The sequence below is a fragment of the Solanum dulcamara genome, chromosome 3 (genome assembly GCF_947179165.1).
Source record: "Solanum dulcamara chromosome 3, daSolDulc1.2, whole genome shotgun sequence".
NCBI classification, from domain to species: domain Eukaryota; kingdom Viridiplantae; phylum Streptophyta; class Magnoliopsida; order Solanales; family Solanaceae; genus Solanum; species Solanum dulcamara.
In genome coordinates this window covers 80,203,880-80,221,402 of record NC_077239.1, presented here as the reverse complement: position 1 = coordinate 80,221,402, position 17,523 = coordinate 80,203,880, and the positions used below count along the sequence as shown (strand labels likewise).

The 17,523-nt window shown below is 32.4% G+C and overlaps 2 protein-coding genes across 3 annotated transcripts; both read right to left on the bottom strand.

Annotated features, from left to right (window-relative positions):
• Positions 1-145: 145 nt before the first annotated feature.
• Positions 146-1,924, bottom strand: LOC129881898 (F-box protein PP2-B10-like). Of its 2 annotated transcripts, none has more exons than XM_055956013.1 (3): positions 1,570-1,924; positions 926-1,047; positions 146-740 (listed from the first exon to the last, which is right to left on the bottom strand). In XM_055956013.1, the coding sequence occupies exons 1-3, from the start codon at positions 1,828-1,830 to the stop codon at positions 323-325; spliced, it is 801 nt and encodes a 266-aa protein (XP_055811988.1). In that variant the 5' UTR covers positions 1,831-1,924; the 3' UTR covers positions 146-322. The 2 variants fall into 2 exon arrangements, with proteins under 2 accessions (XP_055811988.1, XP_055811989.1); XM_055956014.1 differs by having other exon boundaries at positions 147-740; positions 926-1,044; positions 1,570-1,922.
• A 1,073-nt stretch (positions 1,925-2,997) lies between these two features.
• On the bottom strand, positions 2,998-11,136 carry LOC129883248 (pleiotropic drug resistance protein 1). The gene is made up of 20 exons (XM_055957872.1): positions 10,663-11,136; positions 9,287-9,407; positions 8,516-8,689; positions 8,265-8,424; positions 8,067-8,143; positions 7,920-7,973; positions 7,424-7,816; positions 7,053-7,334; positions 6,648-6,964; positions 6,409-6,569; positions 6,217-6,320; positions 5,980-6,136; positions 5,704-5,900; positions 5,282-5,614; positions 4,907-5,197; positions 4,734-4,817; positions 4,288-4,649; positions 4,013-4,184; positions 3,641-3,895; positions 2,998-3,446 (listed from the first exon to the last, which is right to left on the bottom strand). The coding sequence occupies exons 1-20, from the start codon at positions 11,016-11,018 to the stop codon at positions 3,192-3,194; spliced, it is 4,305 nt and encodes a 1,434-aa protein (XP_055813847.1). The 5' UTR covers positions 11,019-11,136; the 3' UTR covers positions 2,998-3,191.
• Between the last annotated feature and the right edge of the window lie 6,387 nt (positions 11,137-17,523).

Sequence of the window (17,523 nt, the reverse complement as noted above, 5' to 3'; positions counted from 1 at the left end):
CAATGGGTTGCCGCACAAAAATCCCGAATTTGCCTATTGATATTGTCAACTCCATCCTGTTAGAGCTTCCTGTCAAATCTCTTTCACGGTTCAAAGTCATGAAATTTGCACTATACTAACATGTTTCATGAGAAGAGACGAATCTAACATGTAATACATGTATTTACGTGAATCCAGTATCTTTTGCTCAAACACTACATATATATGTATCAAAACTCTATTTTTTTTATCCATAACTATTTGACTACAAACTCAATTATTGTTGTACTATTAACTGGTGAGTTAGTAAAAGAACTGATAAACTCTAAATCCTGAATCCTTATCATATTGGACGAAACTCAATGCCTTCGATTATAAGACCACACTTAGCATGAAAAGGCCTAGAATCCAACAATCTTGCTTCAACAGCACCATTATCATCACCTGATTCACCATTGTAAAACTTGCCAATTTCTACTTCGAGCCATCCATCATTTCTTTTTTCTGGTAATCTTCCTTTTAAATTCCTTGGTGCTCTTGCTGCTAGTATAACAGTAGTAGCTCGTTCTTCAGCCTCGTCTTCACTCTCTTGATTAACAAATCGAACCATAGCATTACTTGATTCGAGGCCATGGTACTTTTCGGATACTTTGAACACTAAATAAGCTGCATAATTTGCTCGTGAGGATAACTCTCGAGTTCCAATCTTGCCTCGGATATCTAGTAAATCAACGTTATTGAGAAATGCTACCTCTGGAAATCTGTAGTCAAATAAATATTCACCTCAATAAAAACTCTGTATTTCAACTTATGTGGTGATGTTTGACTACATAAAAGTGAAACTTAATTAATCCATACTCATTTTGACCCAAGCAAATTTCGAACAGACATTTGGTCAATTCATTTTGATTCGCCCAAATTTATCATAACAAAGCAGAGCAAATACCTTGAATCTGCATCAGATGTGTATTCCCAGAATAATTGGGTGTCTGAAAAAGAAATCGTCAATTGCCTTGAAGACAGTAGACAACATTTCTTCCCATTTGTTTTGTCAAGCCAAAAACTCTGCTAATAATAAAAAAAGTAGAAGTCAAATGGAAATTTTCCTTCACCGTCAAATAAATTGAGAGGGAAGGAGTAAAAATCTTTTTTATATTTGAAATTTATGGTCTAAAATAAGCCTTATATGTTTGTACGGCTATAAATCATCGTGTTGATGAAAAAAATGAAAACATTAAAGTTCAATTATTTCTAGGGAAAGGTATAATATACCCTTAATTTTGCAATTTAGAGTTACCTCTTATTATAAAAGTGACTCGCATATATTCTTATCGTTACAAAAGTATCTCACATACATTTGTATATATCTGGGTCATTAGAGCAAAAAGAGTAATCAATTGTGTAACAGGATAGGCATATGTGAACCACGAGTGTATATCAGCTTTAAATCGCAAAGTTGAGGAATATTTCAAACATTTTTCCATATTTATATACAAAGAAGTATGATATTCTCATTGTAAGAAGTATTTCTTTTTTAAGCTGACTAAAACTGTCATACAAAATGGAAGAAAAATGCAAGTAGAAAATTACCAGTTTGCCCTCATCAAGAAGGATAGGAGACTCAGAGAGTCTAAAGTAAAGGTCCTTTTTGGTGTCAAAAACTACAGGAGAAACTGATCGGGAAACTATATGTTGATGATCGGACGGTAGAAATTTATCCCATACGACATCAGATTCAGCTGCACATTTGAATCCTCTTGAGATAACCGATGATCTTAAGGCGTCTGCGGGAGTTGTGAATGAAATTATCTCCGATATGCAGCCCTCCGGCAAGATTGTAAAAGGATTCATTGTCTATATTGTGTTGAAGAAGAAGAAGAAATAGTAATGTGAGGCTAATAAGTGATGAATTCTGGTCAGGAAAAGTGAGCTGACAAGTGACCACTTTAACATGGTCCACTTAATCAATAACATTATTTAGACTATTTTCCCTTTTCCAATCAGTTATTTGGTAGGTAGGTTAATTGAGATTTGTGTTGCGTGTCCTATTAAAGAAGAAAGTTGTTCTATCGTTATATTATATTAATGGTAATAATAAATATGAGTATTCAGGACCAAAACTTTATATTAACATCGCTAATGAGTACTTTAATTCCTTCGGATGTAATGAGATTTAACTCAAATCCCGCTAAATGTTCTTGGGTAGGGGTGGAGCCAAATGGTGGCTAGGGGGTTGAACCCCCTTCGTCGAAAAATTATACTATTTATACATGGTTAAAATAAATTTTTATGTATAAATAGTACATGTCGAATCCGTTCGACTAGTTCGTGTATCTACTCCTTCGTATTTTGAATCCCCTTAATGAAAATCCTGGCTCCTCTACTGTAATCTTGGGTAATAAATATTGCCGTTAAGAGGAAAATGTATTGCCACTAAATGTCTCTTTTGTTGTAGTATGACCTTTTTTTTCTCTGGGTTTAAATTATATACACTATTAATCTAAATATTCTTCACTTTATTTGAATTCATGGACATAGAGTTGTGTTTGGTTATAGTTCTTGCAAAAAATATTTGAAATAATATTCATGTTTGAATATACTTTTTTTCTTTAAAAATAACATTAAATATGATTTATATAGCAAAACCAGACAAAAAAATATGCTCTAAAAGTCGAATATCACATAATGGATAGTCACATGTTTTCATAGATTAGATAACATAAATGAACTACTACATGCTCTTGCTATTACAAAGATACATTAGTATAAAAAAATTCAACAACTCTAATAGTGGTTGTTTTTAAAGATATTCCCACTCAATTGATCGAGAAGACGAAGCAACATATATTGTTAATCCTCGGTATTGGTTGGTAGCTAATATAACCAACCGTCAAAAGTGATTTGGAAACCAGGTTATAATTTTTTTTTCTAAATTTGAAATACAACTTCAAGTTGGATTTGAAATTTTCATGATGAAATATTAATTTTCAAATAAAGTGCTCCCAACATAGACAGTAATTTGAACAACCATTAAATAAAATTGTATATATATTTCCACTGAAAAAAATTATGAATAACAATTACTACATGTAATACAAGAAAACTGGGAATTCAGAAAGATTAATAAGACAACATATTCAGTAATCTAAAACGTTCATAAGCTTATTCAAGTATAAATATATTAACACAACTGGAAATACAAACACACTTTTCTATCTTCTCTGGAAATTGAATGCCTTGATACCCAAAGCAAATGTGAAGGCAAAAACAACTGCAAATGCAACGATTACACCTGCAACAACTCCGAGAAAATCATGCTTGATTCCGAAGTCAGTTCTCAAGTAGTCTTCCACAGTTTGACCATTAATTGTATCTTGGAGGTCTGCAAATTGAGATGCAATCAAACCATACAACGTCCATGCAACGGGGCAAGCCCAGTAGTACCATCTCCACCATATTGGAATACGCTGTTTTAAGTCCAAAAGAAGAAGAAAATCGAATGATCATTCAACTTTGAGTTTATTGTAAACCAAAGTGATGAAACTAGACTTTGTAACGGAAAAATAACTCAACTATGTCGTCTAGATATCATAGAAATGCTTATTCTCAATTGTGTTTTATGTACTAAAAGAAAAAAGTTAAAATAGATTTTACAACTTACAGGTCGTGGAACGATGAATCCTGAGAAGAGATTCCATACTGTATAGAAGAATCCAGCGACAATTGAAGCAACATTTTGATTCGGGGTAACAGCCACGGTCATCATGCCAAAGAAGGTGAAGTATAGGAAGGTGAAGAACATGAAGAAGAAATACCAAAAGAATTTTGCTACGGTCCATTCGAATCCAATCATAGAATAGACAATGAGACCATAGACAACAGCTTGAGTAAATACATAAGGAATTTCAATAAAAACCTGCAAGAAAAAAATAATTTAAGTTTAATTTTCATAATTAATAATGTGAATGATTTTAACTTTTAAGCCGAAAATTTGTTAGTTATTTTTAGGAAATTCAACTGTCTAGCTACTCACTTGTGCAAAGGCATACGGTATAGCAGAGTACATCCCGGCAGCTTTTTCTCTGTAAAATACAGTACGTTCAACGGATACAACAGGCTGAACTGATGAAGAATTTTGTACACCGAGGAAGAGAACAGCAGCGTACATAGATCCCATAGCGTTGGTTAGATCTTGAGGCCTACTCCTGTTATTGAAACAAAGAACAAAAAGACACATTTTAGCATTTATAAAAGTTATATGTTGGTAGTTTGTCTTCTTATTTCATTTTTTCGTGTTGTAGTACTTACACTTTGGTACCGATATCCCAGAACATTGAGCCGAATATGAGTGCTATGAAGGTTGTGAAGATAAATCTGACTGCAGTGTAAGCCGGATTACGCCAATATGACCAGTGTTGCTTCCACAAGCAAGCCATACATTGTACCCAAAATGGCTGTGAGAATTCAGTTTCAAAATGCAGATCATTTGAACCAGGTCGTGGTACGCTTAGTTCCTCGATCAAGGTTTTGTTCCTCCTGCAGAGGTCTGAGTTCTTGTACAATTCAGTGAAATCGACCCCTAGTGACATTTCTTGAGATGACGATGTGACCTCTAACATCCAAGTTGCTGGATTGTAACCTTCCTCTATTTTGTTAACACCGGGTATCGACTGAATTCACGGTGAAAATAAGCTCAGTACTTGATTATATAAACACAGTAAAAGGAACTTACTTTCCAAAGACAACTAACTTACCTCAAAATATTTTATCAAATGGCATGATTCGCGACCTAATGGACCAACGTATATCTCTTGTCCTCCTCGTTTCATAAGAAATAACTACAATGACATGTTAATATTAGTATCTTGATATCTAAAGGGAAGGCATAATACGAATTAGAAATTGATGCAAAAGATGTTCATTTTACCTCATCAAAAGCCTCGAAAATGTCAATGCTAGGCTGGTGAATGGTACAAACAACGGTTCTTCCTGTATCGACGGTGTTCCTAACAGCTCTCATCACAATTGCAGCAGCTCTTGCATCCAACCCCGAAGTTGGTTCATCCATAAAAATGATGGAGGGGTTTGCTACTAGTTCAACTGCAATCGTCAACCTTTTACGTTGCTCAGTTGACAGACCATTGACTCCTGGCAACCCGACTAAGGCTGATCTTAGTGGTGTAAGTTCCACAAGATCCATAACTTCCTCAACAAACATCTGAAATGGGATAACCGGTATAAGATGACCAGTAGGATAAATTCTCATTATGGAAGGAAAGGTAATTATGTAAGGGGAACTTACCATTCTTTTTTGGTCATCGACGTCTTGAGGTAAACGCAGCCAAGCCGAGTAAACCAAAGACTCGTAAACTGTAACATAAGGTGAATGGATGTCATTCTGTTCACAGTATCCAGAAATACGGGCAAACGTTTCTTGCTTCTTGGGATATCCAGAAATCTTGATGCTCCCGTCAATGTAACCTCCGGTTTTCCTTCCAGCCAAGACATCCATCAACGTTGTTTTACCGGCTCCACTAACTCCCATCAAAGCTGTGAGAACACCTGGCCTGAAAGCTCCACTCACACCCTTCAAAAGTACCAATCTATTGTCACTGCTACCCGGCTCTCTCATTTCCTGCAAGTCATCAAAAAATTGAGTCACATTTCGATTTAGGCAAAGTTGAAGCACCGGTTTTTGATAACTAGTAATTCTTTGTTACTTACCGGAGGCATGTCAACGGAGTATACAACGTCATCAAAGGTGATGGAATGGGGTTCAAATGGAAGAACCATGCCCTTCTTCTTATTATGATTCTCACTAACAGAGTCTCCTTCTGTTGTGCTAGTTATCTGGGGCGATGATTCACTATTTTCGCTGTTCTCACTCTCTTCTGAAATCGTAGCTTGTGGCTTTTCAAATGCTGCAGATACTCATTCCATGTTAGTACATGTCATCTTTTTATCTAGGGATATATTGATGAAGAAACTCAAGATACTCACGGTTAAGATAAGCGAGAGCCAGACTGTAGGCAATGTTAAACAGAATTGTGAATCCAGCAAGTGCCCCTATACCTATCCAGTACCAATATGCGTCGGGAAAGAACCCTCGAGATCTCACCACTGAAGGTCCAAGGGGCTCGGTTCCATTTGGCGCAATCTGTTTCAGTGAGAGTTGATTTCAGCATTCATAGGTGGAAAAAAAAAACATTACAGGCCGCATTATGTACACGAACTTACATGTTTCCACTTTTCCCCGTCAAATTCATTCACAAGAATTGCATTCACTGAGTACATGAGTGGTGACGTCCAGTATCCCCAAATCCACCAGTCCTTCACGTCAGCTACGCCATTTGGAGAAAAGAGAAAGTAAGCATTAGTCGGATTGGAAAAGACATGAACCACCACAAACGCCTAAATCACAAAACTTACTTCGTGCAAGGGCGAAACCGCCCAATGCAAATTGTAAAAGAAGAGCACATGCTCCAAATGTGCTAGCAACTCCCATGGTCCTTCCAACTGCTGCAATAAATCTGAACAATCCTGATGCCATCTGGTTTACTACTACGAGTAGCAAAAATTGTTTGAAAAATCTGCACAAGCAATAGCAGATCAATAAATATTTGTGACGATATGAAAACGATTACACCATATAGTCTTTCTTCCCATACCTTCCAACATTAGGATCAAATCCTATGACATAATAGGTGAGGACCGTCCACATCCCAACTTCAAGAAAAGTTACAGGGATTTTTAGGATCCATGAAGGAATTGCATAAGCCCATGAAGGATAGAAGAGAAAGTCCCTTTGCTTGTAGAAGACCGGAAGCTTGTAGAGTGTCATAGGGAGCTCAGACAAACCATTAAACATAAGCATAATAACCGTAAAAAAGAGAGCACCAGTATATATTCCTCCATCTGTCTCATTATCCCGAGGCATCTTAGTTCGAAAAAATATGGTCATTGTCATAAGTGCAATGACCATGAGCTGGAAAAAAAAAACAAAGAGAGGATTAGTAAATTTCACATGGATATGTCAACACTTTGACATAAATAGAATAGACCAAGTAGTTCACCTGAAAGAATTTGAAGATGTAAACAAACGAGTTCCGCTGCATTAGCAGGTATTCCCTTTCAGTGCAAACCTTTAAAAGCTCTCTCTTTCCAATACCGTACTTTTCAGTAGGCAAAGCAGCAGGGTGGCTTTTGCTCTTGTCAAATGGGGTTGAAAGCTCACCTCTTACTTTTCTCCCAACATGGAAAGACTGATAAGCCTCAGCAAATTCTTTCGATGTGATAAATCTGTAAGGCTCGTCCCTCTTTACCCAATATTGCTGTTGATCCTTCTTAGATGTCACCTGCAAGAAATTCCAAACATTCCACATTAGAACCGACACTGCATCAACAGTTCTAAAACTTTATCATCCTTGTTTCTTATAAAACATACTTCTTGCAAGAAATCAGCCACGCCTTTTCTGTCAGGGCATTTGAATCCCATGGATTCAAAGAACTCGAGCACACCCTCTCGTGGACCCTGATAAACAATGTAGCCATCTGATAGGAGAATGATATCATCAAACAAGTTGTAAGTCTCGGGGGCAGGCTGCAAGAGAGAAATCAAAGCTGTTCCTTTCATGATATGAACAGATTGCTTTAGGGAATTCACAATGGAGTAAGTTGTGGAACTGTCAAGTCCAGTTGAAATTTCATCCATGAAAAGAGCTTTAGATGGTCCAACAATCATTTCACCAGTAGTGACACGCTTCTTCTGTCCTCCTGAAATACCCCTTACCATTTGATCTCCCACCATAGTATCCGCACAAATATCCAGTCCAAGAATCTGCAAAATGGAATTTACATGCAAATGAATAACTTATCTATCAAACTTTACCGTCCTTTCAATAGCTCGAACGTATTAAAAATGATTGGAAAATAAAATTTACCTTAAGAACATAATCTGTAATCACTTTGGATTCTTGTCCTTCTGTAGATGCAGCCTACATTTCCACTCAACAATAGTAATATTAATTATTCAGAAGTAGCTCAAACGTATATCAGTTAAAAGAAATCGAAATCGTTTCCAGTCCTACCTTCATGAACATGTCAATATCAACATCTGGTTTGATATTAGCTGCTTTCTCTCTTCTTGATAGTTCAGCCAACATTTCTTGAAAATAATTCAATAACAATAGTCAATAATTGTTCAATCATGATTCATTTGATTTCACCATGTATATATCTAAAACCAAGTAAGAAGAATTAAATAGAACTAAAAAGAAAATGCTAACCATAACGAGAACCAACTCCTTGGCATCTTGCGGAGAACTCCAAAGTTTCTCTCACAGTCATTTCTCCAATATGCAAATCATGCTGGCTAATATAGGCAGCTGTTCTTTGTGGCACAAATTCATGTAACTCATGTCCGTTATACGTCACCTTTCCTGTAACCTGATTTTATCATAACATGATGAACTTCAGTCTTAACATATTCATAGTTGAAAAAGAAATACACTTTCTATAAGTTGTTTTGAATTCTTACCCTTAGATCAGAGTCAAGTTTTCCGGCCAAAGCAAGTAACAAAGTTGTTTTTCCAGAACCGGGAGGTCCTAAAAGCAGAGTCATTCGACAGGGCTTGACGTAGCCGCAAACATCCTTGAGAATTGTAACTGGACGTTTTTTCGATGAAAAGATGTGCATTGATTCCAATATGCCCTTTATGAATCAACAAACAAAAAAAAATGTTAGTTTTTCACAACACCTTTTAAATCACACTGCAAAAGAAGAACTTGTAATTTACTTATATCTTCAAGATTGATCATTATCATTGTTATTGTTGTTGTTCTTGTTATTTACATTACGTTAAAGGTTCAAATTTACTCCTTGAAGTATGTGAAGTTGTCTACTTTTGCCCCTTCCCACTAATGGAAACGATTAGCACCACAAATCGCCTGATTTTAATCGAAGAAGGATATAAATAACCATTTCACAGTGTTCCAAGGTATATTTGAACTTATAATTCTCCTTCATCAATAAATTCTACCAGACTAATAAATCACCAGGCAAAAGTAGACAACTTTTAATGTTGTAATAATTACCATCAATTCAGGATTGATTTGACAGACGACCACTCAACTAATAGTTATTATCTCAGAAAATCACATTTTTTTTTATTTCAATTTTATTCAAACAAAGAAAGTGATTTTACGAGATAATAACTATGAGCTGATAGACCATATGAGATATACACATACTTTTTTATACATACAAACATACTCAATACAAATCAAATATTTTGGGGGGAAATCTTACCTCAATGAAGTTAGTAATGAAGTTTGTAAATGTAGGCAAACCTCTGCTTCCAACATATGCATCTGCCTCAATATTCAGATGCTCAAATCTCACTTCTATTGATGGAAAATCAATCCCAACCCTGTTATTTTTTCAGAAAAAGTTAGAATTTAGCATCAAACTAGATAAACAAGGAAAACCAACTCAATTATAAAACAAAAAAAAATACTCATATACATTCACAATGTAAAGAACATTTGCACAATTAGTCCATTTTAACATGTTGTATAATAGGTAATTAATTATACTCCCTCCATTTCAAGTTATATAAATCTAATTTATTAGACAAGAATATTAAGTATGAAGATTTTGAAACTTGCAATTTTGAACATGTCATATGATTATAAGACTTCTAAAACGTATGGTACTAATCATACCATAACATTTATGTAACTATAAAAACTTCTCATTAAAAATAAAATGAGAAATTTAAAATAAATCAATTCCAAATTTTATAGTGATCATTTTTTTAAAACGAACTAAAAGAAATAGGTTCACATAGAGACAAATCATGGACTACTACTTTTCGTAAGTGGTCACCTTTTTCTTTTTACTTTTCCTTCAAATGTTCTCAGGGGATTCAATAGATAAGCTAAAGGAGCGTGAAGGGGGTGAAACCTGACCTCCGCATTACAAAACTAGGAGTGAAGGCATATCCTTACTCTCTAACTTAGGTAACCACTGGAGGTGGAGTTTTTAGGGACCATGCTAGACAAATGATTATGGCTTTCAGTGCCTATTTTGGTTTTTGCTCAAATAATTCTACTGAAGCTTTAGCTCTAAAAACTGGCCTAAGATGGTGTCTAGATCATGATTTTCACAGAGTTGCTGTTGAGTCCGACTCTCTCTCTTGATTATTCGAGTGAAGAAGTCATAAGTAGTTACCTAATACCTATAGTTCTCTTTTTAGCTAATCTCTCCAATAGTGTAAAAACTATTTTATATTGTCACATATAGAAACAAGGAATAGATAATCAGAGGGGGCATCAAAAAATCAAACCATATATTCAAGGTTAAAAAAAAAAATCATAATTAAAAAATTACTATTTTCTCATTGGCTATTTTCATATATATTTTGATTGAATCGTGAAAAGAAAAAATCATAATTATATCATATAGAAAAATTAGAAAATTTCTTACTATTTCACTGTGAATCTGTTTTTTCAGTGACCTTTGTTCGATGGGAAATGAGCTCATTTTTCACTGATTCGGTGCAAAAAACCTTTATTTTTAATAGTGTTTTATATGCATATAATAGATAATGAAATCCTTAGTGAATTCTGTCTCCGACACTATATATATATATATAAGTTAAATTGAAATAAAATTAAACTTGCCTGTCAATCCTGTTCTTGAGTTTCAACAAGAATTTTTCATTATCTTCATCAGCAACTTTAACAAGTCTTTCAAGTAAATTCTTTCTTTGTTGAACACCAAGATCATCAACATCAACTTGAGCAACATTATCACCTTGTGATCCAAATAATATACCTTTTCTTAATCTATCATAAGTTGGTAATTTTTCAAGTGCTGCCCATTTTAATGCTTCTTCATCATCTTCATCTCTTGTTGATCTTGAAAATACTTCAACTCCATTATTTCTCCACATTGAATTACTATTTTCTCTTATACTTCCTCTCATACTTCCCCTTATACTACGACCACGCAAATTACTTAAATCTGCTGGCTCCATATTGTAACAAAATTTAAAAAATTAAATTGCACCAATTGATATAGTTGTTGTCTTTTATAAAATGATTTTTTTTTTCTTTGAAAGAATGAGAAGGAAAAAAAAATAAAAGGCAAAGTTAAGTTTGGAGTTTGATGTTCAAAGGGGTTATATAGAAGCAAGAAAAAAGGAAGATGACGATTTTAATGTTGATTTTTTTAAAATAAAATCTTAGGTACATGTATTGGTCCTTTGGTTTTTTTTTTTGGATTCATTGACCAGCTGGCCATTATTTTGATGAAATTATAGTTTGTATTATTTGACGTAAATAGTACTTCTAGAGGAATTTTCAAGATTCACTGTTTATTTGCAGCCGTCACATGTTTATAGATTTTTGGAGGAATTTTATGGGCTTGCTAGGCTATCATATGAGACCAAACGTTGTGGTCGTCCGAATCGTGCAGGATCGAGCCCTGGCCTTGGAAGCCATCTATTTACTTTCTTACTTGCTGTTTTATATTTCACTCGCTTTTTTTTGGAAAAAAGAATTAGAATTGGAGGAAAATATTTTTTATTTTTTTTATGTTTAGTATATTTGGAAAATATCTTCTTTTTTTAAAAAGAATTAAGGTTTTCTTTAATAATAAGTAAAATAAATTTTCTAGTAATGGAGAAAATAAGTTATATAAATAAATTACCTGATAATCATAGAATATACAGTTCTGTCTAGTTTTTATTTTATTCATGTTGGTTCATTAGTACAGGTTTGTTAGTCCTTCATGTTTGTACTTAACCCCATTGAGAGTTTGTTATTATTATTAATATTAATAAAAGATCGGTAGATATTGTCTAATAATATAAATTCACGAAAAGAAATCTTAATTCTATTCTCTCCAAGCTCCAATACATTTCGTTTTCACGTTATTACCATAGCTCTTATGATCCCCACCAATTCACAACCGCACCATTTAATTTATTCAAATTATATAAAACTATTTTAAGATAATATTTTTTTATTTATATATTAAATACAAAAAATATTAATTAAAAATCTACTTGCTATTTCTTTCCTGCCAAACGCACCCCAAATGTGAAAAGATTTTGCATTTAAGTTTGGGCAAAAAAGTTAACTTGGAGAATGTATAATTAAAATAGGAGCTTATAATTTAGCAGCCAAATAAGGCCGCCAGCGTCTAGAAGCACACGAGAGTCAACAACATATAGTTATTCCTTCCACAACACTTATCATGTATGGGGGACATCTTTATAAAGTTATTTATGTATGACATCATTTGTTAGGATATTTTGAGTGTATTATTATTTTAAATTTTATTTAATATAATAAGGTGATTGATCAAACAAATATCTAATTTTTTGAGTTTTCTATATGAATTATTATCATACTCAAGTTTCATATCTAAATTATCATCAGATATTTATCAAATAGTTTATGCCATTCCAGTAACTTCGGAAAATATAGTTCACTAGTACTTTTTTTGGGAATTTCTTTTCACATTATTCTTTAGCCATAATATATAAACAGATACTTAAATTGAGGGTTTCTTAATAGTTTAGTTGGTTGGCAATTTGATTTTTTATTTTATTGTTAAGGGTTTGATTTTTTAGCACACAAATATGATCTCAGCTGGCAAGTAAACGCTTCAATTTTAAAAGTGTACATCTAGACACATTAACTTGATTCCAATTGATAACTAAAAATTTCAACTCATTCTCATCGTGTCTCGTCAACCGATGTTGATGTGCATGTCACATACATTTCGAAGGCGTTTAGATAATTATCTTACAAGTTAAAGTATTTGACTGATATAATAAAAATGAGTTGAGGTGTTTATATATACGAATTGTTACTTGTCAAATTGAGACCAAATTTGCGTATCCTTTTTATGTATTTATATATGCGTATGTTTTACTTTGTGTTTATGGAGAGCTACTTTACTCAAGGAAATTTTCATATTCTTCATTAAATTAGGAAAATTTGACTTATCTTTTTTTTTTGGATGATAAATTTTTGTTAGATTTTAATTGAAAGTTTCCATGTAATAAAATACTTGGTCATATGGAAAACCTTTTTTTTACTTTTTATTTTATTTTTTTAATGGCACGTGGACTATTGTGGAGACGATGAAAATTGAAAGTCTACACAAAGAAAAATATAAATTTCTCTAAACCACGTAAAGAATAGTCTTTTTAAATCTTTTTTTAATGAAAAATCAGAATTACAAAATCCAAATGGCTCTCTAACTTGACTCTTCTCAAATATCTAGAAATTCAGATTTCCTTCTTGCTTAGAAGTTGCCAAATAAAGTAAATGACGAATATAAATACCTATTTGTACTGTACTTTTATGCTAAATTAATTTGACTTACCGTGGCTAATTAAGTGATTTAATGTACGGGTGAAAATCGTTTTCACCCTCGATTTTATTTTTAAAATTGAACTCTCCTTTCAACTTCAAATAATAATCAAACTCCCCTATTATTCTAATTAAAACTTTAAAATATCTATTATATCCTTTTATTATCTTTTTTTTTACTTCTTTAAAAATCATAAATTTTCATTTATTTTTTTTAACTCATGTAGCATATTTTTCATAAAAGCATAAACGTTATCTTTTGAACAAAAAATGTGAGAGATATTAATTAAAGTATATAGACTAAAGATGTTCTATAATGAAGTAAATTAGCATAATGAGAAAAATAATTTTATTAATAATAATCAAAACTCTAATATTTATTTATACAAGTGAAAATAACAGAGAATAATAACTATACAAATATATTTTGATGTAGGAAACACAAAATAATTAATTTAATTAAGGTCAATTTTTTAAAGATTGTATTTATTTAGATTTAAATTATTTTAAACTATAATTTATGTAATACTCCAGCAATATCAATCAATATTTGTTTATTTAAATAGGCAATAGAGAATATATATTACTTGACACTCATTCTAAAATTGGTTCTTTTAATTTACTTGTCCAATTTATGAAATAAAAAAATATATTTTTTAATTTCTACCCTTAGTATTAAATAACTGCATAAAGTAATAGTAGTTAAATTTAAAATTTCAAAGCATTATTAATAATGTTGGTTTAGTAAATACACCTCTAATTAATTTTTTTTAAAAGAATATCATATTAAGAAGGGCCAAATAATATGAAACGAATGGAGTAAGAAAGTGGAGAAAGACAAAAAATATGTTTTATGCATATTATATTGAAATAACGGTCATAAAAATAATATTTGATTTTGCAACAAATTCATAAAGATATTATTCTACTATAATGTTAATTAATTGAAAGAAAAAATTATAAATACCGAGATTAAAAAATAATTATATATAATATATACACCCAACCTCTATTTTTTAAATTAAACCTTTACACGTCCTATACCTTATAAATCTGTGCAAATTAAATCTGGACATTTGCCCCCAAAAAAATAATCAAAATGTTCTCCACTTGATGCCAAATTAAAAAGGTCATTTGCATAGACAAAAGCAATTAACAAACTTTGATTGACAATTAAGAGACCTTCTCGAATGGCCTACTAATCCATTTTCCATTGGCTAGAAGTTTGACTAATTTCTCTTACAAACAGCTCACAAATCTTGAATTTCAACAAATACTATTTGGGATCATACCACAAAAATCAAATCAATCTAGTAACACTCAACTCCCCAAAGATTTTAAGCCTATCAAGATTATAAGTGTTTGTTTTGGGGGTTTTCGTCCAGTATTCGGTGTTTGTGTTATTGAAGCTTTGACTAAATTTGAATTTGCATATTATAAGGTCCATTTCTAGGGTTCACTACACCAAAAAGATCTTTAACGACAATTAATTATCGATAATAGTTTGATTGCCACTAAATATATGTTTATTTAAGTGGCATTTAACATTCTTTGTAAATGTCCCTAAAGTTATTTTTGTAGTACGGGTTGGTGCTCCCAACAACAAAAAAAATTGTTCTCAAAAATTCAAATCTAAAACCTCTAGATTAAGCAGGGAGGAATCAAGATTATAAATGTTCGCTAAAATGTTTAGCCATCTTGGGAAAAAATTAGTGCAAGATATTTTGTAAATCCAAAAACATACATTAATGTTACATGTATTAAATCAAACAATTATACCATAAAAGCCACAAATTAAAGTTAGAATACAAATTTAATCATGGCTAAATAATAAAAATATATACATATCTGATATACATATATTTTGTATGCATTTATTAGTTTGATGTAAACACTTTATACAAATAAATATATTTTTGATCTACGTGTTCAAATCCACTTAAGTTCTTAGTATTTTAATAGACATGATGTGAAAATATCTTACTTCAGAGTTTTCAAAGTCTTGAACAACATTCATGCATGTGTGTCTATTATATAAACCCTTATTGATGTAGTTTTGTTGTTACACCCTACACATTTATTTTTCTTCTAGAATAGTATGGAAGATTTTATTTTATATAATCCAAATTTAATTTGGTCTTCTTTTTCATGCCCTTAACTAGTCTCATAAACTCTTTGTCAAAAGGCTACAACTATAATTAAGAATTACCATTTTTTAAATGTCACATTATTTCAATATATGGAACAGAAAATTTTCATCTTCCTAAAGGAAATTTTTGCATATACGTAATATGGATGTTAGTTTGATACATAAGAAGATTTTGAAGGCTTACAACAAAGTGCAAAAGGTGAATATCTTCTTTACCATCTGCAAAATTATCTGTCTAGGTCATGAAAATATAATGTCTTTCTAGTTATTCATACAATGGTTGGGTAATATTTAGATGTGGATTCAGATTTAGAGTTGGTACGTACGTAAAAACGTGTATGATTTTATAATATGTAGCATTTTAAATGTTTCTGGCATAAGTATATATAGTTCAAGCTGAAAGCAATATGTTCAGTTAACTTGTAGAACCTACTCTAAATCTGTCTCTTGTGCTATTAGGCTTTTAATATCTTCATGTTTGGCAGGAAATGCAATCCATGTTTTGTTTAACTAGTGAATAAATGTGATCTTACCATTGTTATACCTTAATGAGGAACTCATGGAATATACTATCTTTGTTCATTCAACCAATCTTGGAGTTTATGATTTATAAATTATAACTAATATCAGCATCCAATATACAATAGTAGTGTTCGTTAATTGTTGAAAGCATCAAAAGTCGAATCCAAATCTAGGGGAGTTTGAAGTAGACAAGATTCAGCTCGAATACAAAGAAATATATAGAATCCGTTCTTCTCTCATTTCTGTGTTTTCTTTCATGTTTCATATATTTATCCAACTCCTCAAACTTGAGATTCAAGAAAGCAATCAATTCTTGATGGAACCACTTTATACAACATGTTTGAAGTGCAAACTTCACTAAATTTATGCGCATGGCTTCACCTATGAAGCAATAACCCCTCGCGTGGTTTTCAATATCGCGTGTTTTTTTCTTTCCAACATGGTTGAAATTCTTCCCTTTGTTCCCTTATGATGTGTTATATGGTTGTTCACTTATATATATCTTTTATTTGTTACTTCATTGTGTATATCTACCATATTGAGCCCTGTTATATCAATATCCACAATGTAAATTTCCACATATTGTTTCCCTTTGTGTTACTCAGTGTCCTACTTCAACAAAGCCTGATATTGTGTATATGTTATCAATATAAGCAACATGTGTCGAATCCTTCAAAAATGCATTGCTTTTGGAGGATCCACCACACACCCGAGAATATTTTTGAAGAGTCGGAGCAACATAGTTGTTAACCTTACTTGATGTTTATCCCTTTTTATAAGGGGAAATATTTACTACATAGAACAGTGGAGGGTTGTCAATACTTCAACAAATATGTTCTGCTTTCTTTCCCTTTTTCCTTTTTTGGCTCTCCAATATGTTCATACTTCAACTATTTAGGAGTTGAAAATTATTTTTAGGTCATTATAGATAGGGTAAGTGTTCAATTTAGTAGATTTTTTGGTTTCCACCCAATGTTCGGGAATTGCTTTGGGTCCGATTAATCCAGATTCATGCTTGGAAAATCCAGTTTGGAGGGTGAAGGTAAAGTGCTCCGTACCAAAGACGATTTTATACCTAGGACTAGAACCCACGACTAATAAGTAGGTATTACAATTATTGCCGCTAATTTTGATGAGTTGATTCATGAACAATGACAATTCCTATATCAATAATCATTCCTTAGTTTCTTTCTTTCTTTTCCTTTTTCCCCAGGATTTTAAAAAGAAATTTCAACCTTTGTTACACTTTGAAGGTATGTCCCTACTATCTATGCTCATATATACTTTAGTTTCTTGTATCAAATCAACAATCAATCCTAATGCACTAGGACAACATACCCAATGTAATCCCACAATTGGGATCTAGGGAGGATATTGTGTACGTAGTCCTTAACCCTACCTTGGGAGGTAGCTCAATCCTAGCGTACTGAAAAAATAAGTGTTATTTGGGAGGGAACGGTAAAAAACTAAAAAGAAGACAAACC

Bases quoted from the DNA above. Each gene is read 5' to 3' on its own strand.
- LOC129881898 (XM_055956013.1), bottom strand. From the start codon at position 1,830: ATGAATCCTTTTACAATCTTGCCGGAGGGCTGCATATCGGAGATAATT. The intron at 1,048-1,569 runs GTAATTTTCTAC...TTTTATTATTAG, and splicing joins TTCTTGATGAGGGCAAACTG to CAGAGTTTTTGGCTTGACAA. The intron at 741-925 runs GTATTTGCTCTG...ATTTGACTACAG, and splicing joins ACATCTGATGCAGATTCAAG to ATTTCCAGAGGTAGCATTTC.
- LOC129883248 (XM_055957872.1), bottom strand. From the start codon at position 11,018: ATGGAGCCAGCAGATTTAAGTAATTTGCGTGGTCGTAGTATAAGGGGA. The intron at 7,974-8,066 runs GTAGGACTGGAA...GTGGAAATGTAG, and splicing joins ATATTGACATGTTCATGAAG to GCTGCATCTACAGAAGGACA. The intron at 6,137-6,216 runs GTAAGTTCGTGT...TCACTGAAACAG, and splicing joins ACGGGGAAAAGTGGAAACAT to ATTGCGCCAAATGGAACCGA.